This window comes from Mizuhopecten yessoensis, unplaced genomic scaffold (assembly GCF_002113885.1).
Source record: "Mizuhopecten yessoensis strain PY_sf001 unplaced genomic scaffold, ASM211388v2 scaffold716143, whole genome shotgun sequence".
NCBI classification, from domain to species: Eukaryota; Metazoa; Mollusca; class Bivalvia; order Pectinida; family Pectinidae; genus Mizuhopecten; species Mizuhopecten yessoensis.
The window spans coordinates 136373-147467 of NW_018479969.1; the positions used below are offsets into that span (position 1 = coordinate 136373).

Below are 11095 nucleotides of genomic sequence, written 5' to 3' on the forward strand. Positions count from 1 at the left end.
AGTGACCGATCACTGGTATAGACAGTGACCGATCACTGGTATAGAGAGTGACCGATCACTGGTATAGACAGTGACCGATCACTGGTATAGACAGTGACCGATTACTGGTATAGACAGTGACCGATCACTGGTATAGACAGTGACCGATCGGTGGTATAGACAGTGACCGATCACTGGAATAGACAGTGACCGATCACTGGTATAGACAGTGACCGATCACTGGCATAGACAGTGACCGATCACTGGTATAGACTTTGCCGATCACTGGTATAGAGAGTGACCGATCACTGGTATGTTCACTGGTATAGAGAGTGACCGATCACTGGTATGTTCACTGGTATAGAGAGTGACCGATCACTGGTATAGGCAGTGACCGATCGGTGGTATAGACAGTGACCGATCACTGGAATAGACAGTGACCGATCACTGGAATAGACAGTGACCGATCACTGGGATAGACAGTGACCGATCGGTGGTATAGACAGTGCCCGATCACTGGAATAGACAGTGACCGATCACTGGGATAGACAGTGACCGATCGGTGGTATAGACAGTGCCCGATCACTGGAATAGACAGTGACCGATCACTGGAATAGACAGTGACCGATCACTGGGATAGACAGTGACCGATCGGTGGTATAGACAGTGCCCGATCACTGGAATAGACAGTGACCGATCACTGGAATAGACAGTGACCGATCACTGGGATAGACAGTGACCGATCGGTGGTATAGACAGTGCCCGATCACTGGAATAGACAGTGACCGATCACTGGAATAGACAGTGACCGATCACTGGTATAGAAAGTGACCGATCACTGGTATAGACTTAGACGTTCACTGGTATAGACTTAGTCGATCACTGATATATAAGTGGCCGATCACTTGTATAGAAAGTAATCGATCACTGGTATAAACAGTGGCCGTTCACTGGTATAGACAGTGGCCGATCACTGGTATAAACAGTGTCCGATCACTGGTATAGACAGTGGCCGATCACTGCTATAGACAGTGGCCGATCACTGGTATAGACAGGGACCGATCACTGGTATAGACAGTGACCGATCGGTGGTATAGCCAGTGACCGATCACTGGAATAGACAGTGACCGATCACTGGTATAGAAAGTGACCGATCACTGGTATAGACTTAGACGTTCACTGGTATAGACTTAGTCGATCACTGATATATAAGTGGCCGATCACTTGTATAGAAAGTAATCGATCACTGGTATAAACAGTGGCCGTTCACTGGTATAGACAGTGGCCGATCACTGGTATAGACAGGGACCGATCACTGGTATAGACAGTGACCGATCGCTGGTATAGACAGTGACCGATCACTGGTATAAACAGTGACCGATCACTGGTATAAACAGTGGCCGATCACCGGTATAGACAGTGACCGATCACTGGTATAGAGTGACCGATCACTGGTATAGACAGTGGCCGATCGGTGGTATAGACAGTGACCGATCACTGGTATAGACAGTGACCGATCACTGGTATAGACTTAGCCGTTCACTGGTATAGACTTAGTCGATCACTGATATATACAGTGGTCGATCACTGATATAACATCTAAATATTATTTCAACTACATTGGAAAACAAGTGTACTTTGCAGAAAATGTAAAGCAGCAAGCACGCTGCATTATTTACTTGCATACTTGTCCATGGACTTAGGAAGGTAACCTAATTCCACGATTTTTTTTGGTATTTTCCAAGCCTATCGTCATTTTTTTCTAATGAGTAAGTGTAAAAATGGAACATTTAATCTTTGATCAATCGGGGAAGTTATATTTGAAAAATTAAGAACACCTACCTTGGAGGAACTGGAGAATGTTTGGTAATATATATATAAAATGCACATTTCTGACTCAAGTTGACCTTTGATAGAGGTGGTTTATAGAAATAGTATCAACTTGTTGATTTTTTTTTGTATATAACAATTTAAAGACTTCGTCTAGAATTAGTATATTTTTGATGTTCATTGGTTTTATAAAATAATATTATCTTGGATATTGAGATATTATATAGCACACAATTGTTTTTGTTTTAAATATGCTAGTTCTCTCACATTGCACGCGTCATGAGATAACCAACAAATGCCATGTTGCAAAAAAATCCAACAACCGAACAAATTAAATGTACACATGAACATATTGATAAAACAATATTATGTTATATTATCTAGTTCGCTACTTTGATACATTTCTTACAATATCAAGATTGTTTTCAGATTCTTCTCCATGGCGACCAGAGAGGAACAGGACAGTTTGATGTTGCATGCCATGCTGGAGGGTATAGCTGTTTCAACTGTAGTAAGAATGATGCGAGACCGAATACCTAACTATGTATCACTGACTTTAGATGTGGCATTAATAGTCAATAAGTCACATGGCTGGGTGAAGGAGTTGAAGATCCTTGGCAGTTTGGGTGAAGGCTTGGGTCACGTTAGCATCTTCACTGGAAACGAAAGTGATACCGACATTATGCTTGTGAGCGAAAATTCTTTCGTGTACGAGCATCGTTTTGTTGAAGTTCCCGTTTCAACTTGGCTGTTTCAGATGCAGTCGTGTAATATCAATTCTGGATATGTCAGGCTCAGGTTGAAAAAACAGGGAAACGTCCGACTCTTCAACCCAGATCTTTTTGATATAAAGTCATTGTTTGAGTACGACACAACATCAGATTGTAACTATTTAAGCAATGTCATAAATCAGCATTTTGCTAACGTGCTACAGAATAATGTTGCCATACCTTTTCCTAACAGCAAGGTGAAAGATATCACTGATGTCGTCGACTCGGGGCCTTGTGCTACCTGCAAAAGCTCTTTCGAGGTACCAAGAATAGGGATTCCAGGTGACTTAGATTTAGTCACAGGAATGTGGTGTCCCGAATGGCCGTCGGTGGCCGTCGAATGGATATTACGGGATAGGTCCAACGGATGGCCCTCACGGGAATTTATAGACATGCAGGTTCCTCGTGGTTGTTACGTCGTTCCTGTTGGATGTAAAGAATGCACCAAAAACCATCTTGACTGGAGAATTTCGTTTGCACACATCGAACAAGCATTGGTTCACAGTATGAATGCAAAACACATCAATTGTTTCCTCTTGCTTCGACAACTGAAAAAATTCTTTTTCGAAGTCAAAATGCCCAATGTGATAACGTCATACATCATCAAGACAACTCTTTTCTGGACTATTGAGGAAACATCTCCAGAACTTTGGCAATCCCACAAACTTCTAACAGCTGTTAAACTGTGTCTGAACAAACTAATCACGTTTATACAGAACGATTACTGTCCACATTACTTCATCAGAACCTGTAATTTGCTCATCCGTAGATATTCTCAGGCGGATAAGTGCAGTGTCTTACAAATTTGTTTGGAGGCCAGGCGAAATCCAATGATAATTCTGTGCCGAACGCCACCGTTTTTAGAAGAGTCACGGCATTGTCGCTCAAACCCACTGTTGTCCTCTGAATACTCCGACCAGGAGATGTCAGAACTCGAAAGCGGCATGATAAAGCTAATGACTTCTAATTTATTTCATTTTCTTCCGTTTACAGTGAACATGGTGTTTCAAATAAAGCTATCAGACCTGGACTCCAAACAAGAGGTATTGCAGTATTGCAAATCAGTTGCACAAGAGACCATTGTTTTGTTTAGCAACCGCACGTATACCTGCAGGCAAGAAGTGGAGATAATTCAAAAGTATATACATGGCATCACACAGCGATTAATCTGGTCCTTGGAGTTGGGTAATGTATCACCTAACCAGGTGGAATACACATACGACAATACTACAGATGCAGATGACGTGAATTGTGTCGCCAATACTTGTCACTTACATGTGATCGTTGGGGACTACTCGAGGTGTCATGACATCCTCGTGAAATTTGTCGCAGCTCAAAAGCATGGAGTGTATAGAAGGTTGATAAACATTGACACTATATTATCCAGTGATGAATTCTTCTTGACATACGCCACGACAAATGTATTCCTCGCTGTCACAGATGATAAAATGTCGTGCATCTCTGATTTGATATTTCTGCAAATGGAAGATGACACCCTTCCAACTCCACTACAGACCGAACTCAATCCGATTCCGATTGGTAAACCGGACGTTGACACATTGCCCGGGAGGAAACCCACCGTCCTTGTAGATCCACTCGTATACGTGTGTTTCTTGAAGTTCTGGTGCAGCATGAAGATGGACCAAAACATCGCGAAGCTGATGGCCCGTGACGACATGGTGTGGTGCTGTGGTCTGATCAATATATCAGAGAAGGCAGTGGCCTTGAACCTACTGGCGTTCTGTCACAGACAGCTCGGGGAGTACGAACATGCTTTTGCGGCACTCTGTAGGGCTTTCACAGAGAGGCCGTTAAAGTGCTCAACATTGATTCACATTGCAACTCTGGTAAATAACAAACTAAAAGGTCCATTTGACAATCAAGTCCATTCATTGTAATAAAAAAAATGCGTGAAGTTTACCATAGAATTAAGGAAACTTTGTTTCAGTGGATTGATAGCGAGGCATGCGTGGATTTCCATTAACAAGTTGAAGGAGAGAGAGTGCCTTAGTGGACAGGAGGAGTCGGATGAGGATCTTTTGTGAAAGAAAGAAGGATATATTGGGCTTGTAGTTAAAATGCTGAATCGCATTATATTTCGGTTGATGGAAAGGATGGCATTGCAGACGACGTCATTCTTTAGTTGAGACTGGAAGGCAGAGAGAATATATAGTTATTATCATTTATATGGTTGTGGAAACGTGTGCTATTTATGAACCCAAACCTTCCTCCCTAAATACTACTATACAGTAACTGATGTGAGACAGAAACAACATCTTGTAGGAGGAAGCGGAAGTTGATTGATAACAGAAAAGTATGGAGGCATATTTCCGCCGTCGACATACAACTTACGAGTTGTCGATATTTTCTCAGATTATTTCGACATCATTATTGTAATATATTGACATAAAACCATATTTTTATAATAGTTATCTAATAGGTAGGTAGCTCGGCTGTTAATCGTGGTAACGCGCGGGTCAGACCTCGACTTGCAGTTTACTTATTTAATCATTTGCTTTTTATTTTTTGCATCTGTTATACCTTTTAACCTATAAACTTTTAGTTTAATGTATTCTTTTGCAAACATCTATTTGTCGACGGACCGTTAAACAATACAAAACATACAAACGTAACCCGTAAGTCGACGGGAGAGATAAGCCCTCAAAGGGAAAAAAATACGCCTAGGGAATATCAGTAACAATCCATATCCAGTCTATTAATAGGAACTGAACGAGGGGAAAGACCGAACAAATGGCTCAGAAATCTGTCGGGAGATTGTCTGAATAATCTCCTAGAAGAAATGAAAGTACTAAAGACTCGTTGTTGAGAACTTTTCTTTTTATAATATAACTATGTGTATATATAACTATGTGCTACAATAAACTGATTACAAGGAACTTGCAAGTCGAAAAAGTGCAGACACAATTTATTTCATTTTTATTTTTTTGTTTGATATGCAACACTTTCTCAATCTAAAACAATATTTAAAACTAAAACTCTACTGTGTTTACAAGCTTCTATTACTGTGTAGGAACTCTCACGATGTCACCGAGAAATAGACACCGACAACCAAATCTCAATAAACATATACAGTGTCAACTACATCTACTTACAAAGAGAAGCCGTTTTTATTTCATCTAAACACGAAAGCATTAAACTAAAATGTAATGAACTTTTTTATTTCACAATGTTTCCAAAATTACTCAGCGCCATATCCTGGTCATGTAATGTTCATACAAACTATACCAAACTAAATGATAGTAATTGCACATCTGGTCTGACATGGTCGACTGGACTTAAAATGCTGTTCCTAATGCGGGTTAACTTAATTTGCCGAAAGTACTGTTTCTGCATACCTTGGTATATTAGAACGTAATGCTCAATCTGATTCTGTATAGCTGGGTATAATACAACGTAATAGTCCAACTGTTTCTGTATACCTGGGTATAATACAACGTAATGGTCCAACTGATCATATATACCTGGGTATAAAACAAAATAATGGTCCACCTGATTCTGTATACCTGGGTATAATACAACGTAATGGGCTAACTGTTTCTGTATACCTGGGTATAATTCAACGTAATGGTCTAACTGTTTCTGTAAACCTGGGTATAATACAACGTAATGGTCTACCTGTTTCTGTATACCTGGGTATAATACGACGTAATGGTACAACTGTTTCTGTATATCTGGGTATAATACAACGTAATGGTCTAACTGTATCTGTATACCTGGGTATAATACAACGTAATGATCTAACTGTTTCTGTAAACCTGGGTATAATACAACGTAATGGTACAACTGTTTCTGTAAACCTGGGTATAATACAACGTAATGGTCCACCTGCTTCTGTATACCTGGGTATAATACAACGCAATGGTACAACTGTTTCTGTTTACCTGGGTATAATACAACGTAATGGTTCAACTGTTTCTGTATACCTAGGTATAATACAACGGAATAGTCCAACTGTTTCTGTATATCTGGGTATAATACAACGTAATGCTCTAACTGTTTCTGTATACCTGGGTATAATCCAACGCAATGGTACAACTGTTTCTGTTTACCTGGGTATAATACAACGTAATGGTACAACTGTTTCTGTGTACCTGGGTATAATACAACGTAATAGTCCACCTGATTCTGTATACCTGGGTATGATACAACGTAATGGTCTAACTGTTTCTGTATACCTGGGTATAATACAACGGAATGGTCTAACTGTTTCTGTATACCTGGGAATAATACAACGTAATGGTCCACCTGATTCTGTTTACCTGGGTATAATACAACGTAATGGTCTACCTGTTTCTGTATACCTGGGTATAATACGACGTAATGGTACAACTGTTTCTGTATATCTGGGTATAATACAACGTAATGGTACAACTGTTTCTGTATACCTAGGTATAATACAACGTAATAGTCCAACTGTTTCTGTATATCTGGGTATAATACAACGTAATGGTCTAACTGTTTCTGTATACCTGGGTATAATACAACGTAATGGTACAACTGTTTCTGTATACCTGGGTATAATACAACGTAATGGTCTAACTGTTTCTGTATACCTGGGTATAATACAACGTAATGGTCTAACTGTTTCTGTATACCTGGGTATAATACAACGTAATGGTCTAACTGTTTCTGTATACCTGGGTATAATACAACGTAATGGTCTAACTGTTTCTGTATACCTGGGTATAATACAACGTAATGGTCTAACTGTTTCTGTATACCTGGGTATAATACAACGTAATGGTCTAACTGTTTCTGTATACCTGGGTATAATACAACGTAATGGTCTAACTGTTTCTGTATACCTGGGTATAATACAACGTAATGGTCTAACTGTTTCTGTATACCTGGGTATAATACAACGTAATGGTCTAACTGTTTCTGTATACCTGGGTATAATACAACGTAATGGTCTAACTGTTTCTGTATACCTGGGTATAATACAACGTAATGGTCTAACTGTTTCTGTATACCTGGGTATAATACAACGTAATGGTCTAACTGTTTCTGTATACCTGGGTATAATACAACGTAATGGTCTAACTGTTTCTGTATACCTGGGTATAATACAACGTAATGGTCTAACTGTTTCTGTATACCTGGGTATAATACAACGTAATGGTCTAACTGTTTCTGTATACCTGGGTATAATACAACGTAATGGTCTAACTGTTTCTGTATACCTGGGTATAATACAACGTAATGGTCTAACTGTTTCTGTATACCTGGGTATAATACAACGTAATGGTCTAACTGTTTCTGTATACCTGGGTATAATACAACGTAATGGTCTAACTGTTTCTGTATACCTGGGTATAATACAACGTAATGGTCTAACTGTTTCTGTATACCTGGGTATAATACAACGTAATGGTCTAACTGTTTCTGTATACCTGGGTATAATACAACGTAATGGTCTAACTGTTTCTGTATACCTGGGTATAATACAACGTAATGGTCTAACTGTTTCTGTATACCTGGGTATAATACAACGTAATGGTCTAACTGTTTCTGTATACCTGGGTATAATACAACGTAATGGTCTAACTGTTTCTGTATACCTGGGTATAATACAACGTAATGGTCTAACTGTTTCTGTATACCTGGGTATAATACAACGTAATGGTCTAACTGTTTCTGTATACCTGGGTATAATACAACGTAATGGTCTAACTGTTTCTGTATACCTGGGTATAATACAACGTAATGGTCTAACTGTTTCTGTATACCTGGGTATAATACAACGTAATGGTCTAACTGTTTCTGTATACCTGGGTATAATACAACGTAATGGTCTAACTGTTTCTGTATACCTGGGTATAATACAACGTAATGGTCTAACTGTTTCTGTATACCTGGGTATAATACAACGTAATGGTCTAACTGTTTCTGTATACCTGGGTATAATACAACGTAATGGTCTAACTGTTTCTGTATACCTGGGTATAATACAACGTAATGGTCTAACTGTTTCTGTATACCTGGGTATAATACAACGTAATGGTCTAACTGTTTCTGTATACCTGGGTATAATACAACGTAATGGTCTAACTGTTTCTGTATACCTGGGTATAATACAACGTAATGGTCTAACTGTTTCTGTATACCTGGGTATAATACAACGTAATGGTCTAACTGTTTCTGTATACCTGGGTATAATACAACGTAATGGTCTAACTGTTTCTGTATACCTGGGTATAATACAACGTAATGGTCTAACTGTTTCTGTATACCTGGGTATAATACAACGTAATGGTCTAACTGTTTCTGTATACCTGGGTATAATACAACGTAATGGTCTAACTGTTTCTGTATACCTGGGTATAATACAACGTAATGGTCTAACTGTTTCTGTATACCTGGGTATAATACAACGTAATGGTCTAACTGTTTCTGTATACCTGGGTATAATACAACGTAATGGTCTAACTGTTTCTGTATACCTGGGTATAATACAACGTAATGGTCTAACTGTTTCTGTATACCTGGGTATAATACAACGTAATGGTCTAACTGTTTCTGTATACCTGGGTATAATACAACGTAATGGTCTAACTGTTTCTGTATACCTGGGTATAATACAACGTAATGGTCTAACTGTTTCTGTATACCTGGGTATAATACAACGTAATGGTCTAACTGTTTCTGTATACCTGGGTATAATACAACGTAATGGTCTAACTGTTTCTGTATACCTGGGTATAATACAACGTAATGGTCTAACTGTTTCTGTATACCTGGGTATAATACAACGTAATGGTCTAACTGTTTCTGTATACCTGGGTATAATACAACGTAATGGTCTAACTGTTTCTGTATACCTGGGTATAATACAACGTAATGGTCTAACTGTTTCTGTATACCTGGGTATAATACAACGTAATGGTCTAACTGTTTCTGTATACCTGGGTATAATACAACGTAATGGTCTAACTGTTTCTGTATACCTGGGTATAATACAACGTAATGGTCTAACTGTTTCTGTATACCTGGGTATAATACAACGTAATGGTCTAACTGTTTCTGTATACCTGGGTATAATACAACGTAATGGTCTAACTGTTTCTGTATACCTGGGTATAATACAACGTAATGGTCTAACTGTTTCTGTATACCTGGGTATAATACAACGTAATGGTCTAACTGTTTCTGTATACCTGGGTATAATACAACGTAATGGTCTAACTGTTTCTGTATACCTGGGTATAATACAACGTAATGGTCTAACTGTTTCTGTATACCTGGGTATAATACAACGTAATGGTCTAACTGTTTCTGTATACCTGGGTATAATACAACGTAATGGTCTAACTGTTTCTGTATACCTGGGTATAATACAACGTAATGGTCTAACTGTTTCTGTATACCTGGGTATAATACAACGTAATGGTCTAACTGTTTCTGTATACCTGGGTATAATACAACGTAATGGTCTAACTGTTTCTGTATACCTGGGTATAATACAACGTAATGGTCTAACTGTTTCTGTATACCTGGGTATAATACAACGTAATGGTCTAACTGTTTCTGTATACCTGGGTATAATACAACGTAATGGTCTAACTGTTTCTGTATACCTGGGTATAATACAACGTAATGGTCTAACTGTTTCTGTATACCTGGGTATAATACAACGTAATGGTCTAACTGTTTCTGTATACCTGGGTATAATACAACGTAATGGTCTAACTGTTTCTGTATACCTGGGTATAATACAACGTAATGGTCTAACTGTTTCTGTATACCTGGGTATAATACAACGTAATGGTCTAACTGTTTCTGTATACCTGGGTATAATACAACGTAATGGTCTAACTGTTTCTGTATACCTGGGTATAATACAACGTAATGGTCTAACTGTTTCTGTATACCTGGGTATAATACAACGTAATGGTCTAACTGTTTCTGTATACCTGGGTATAATACAACGTAATGGTCTAACTGTTTCTGTATACCTGGGTATAATACAACGTAATGGTCTAACTGTTTCTGTATACCTGGGTATAATACAACGTAATGGTCTAACTGTTTCTGTATACCTGGGTATAATACAACGTAATGGTCTAACTGTTTCTGTATACCTGGGTATAATACAACGTAATGGTCTAACTGTTTCTGTATACCTGGGTATAATACAACGTAATGGTCTAACTGTTTCTGTATACCTGGGTATAATACAACGTAATGGTCTAACTGTTTCTGTATACCTGGGTATAATACAACGTAATGGTCTAACTGTTTCTGTATACCTGGGTATAATACAACGTAATGGTCTAACTGTTTCTGTATACCTAGGTATAATACAACGTAATGGTCTAACTGTTTCTGTATACCTAGGTATAATACAACGTAATGGTCCAACTGTTTCTGTATACCTTGGTATAATACAACGTAATGGTCTAACTGTTTCTGTTTACCTTGGTATAATACACAGTAATGGTCTAACTGTTTCTGTATACCTGGGTATAATACACAGTAATGGTCTAACTGTTTCT

At 38.5% G+C, this 11095-nt stretch overlaps 1 protein-coding gene across 1 annotated transcript in view; it reads left to right on the top strand.

Moving 5' to 3' along the window:
* The window catches only part of LOC110441827, a 7657-nt gene extending 1936 nt beyond the window's left edge, over window positions 1–5721 (top strand). The window contains exon 2 of the mRNA XM_021485092.1: window positions 2239–5721. Coding sequence (XP_021340767.1) covers window positions 2249–4477 — 2229 coding nt within the window. The 5' untranslated portion in view covers window positions 2239–2248 and the 3' untranslated portion in view covers window positions 4478–5721. The remainder of the gene's footprint in view (window positions 1–2238) is intronic.
* Window positions 5722–11095: the final 5374 nt, after the last annotated feature.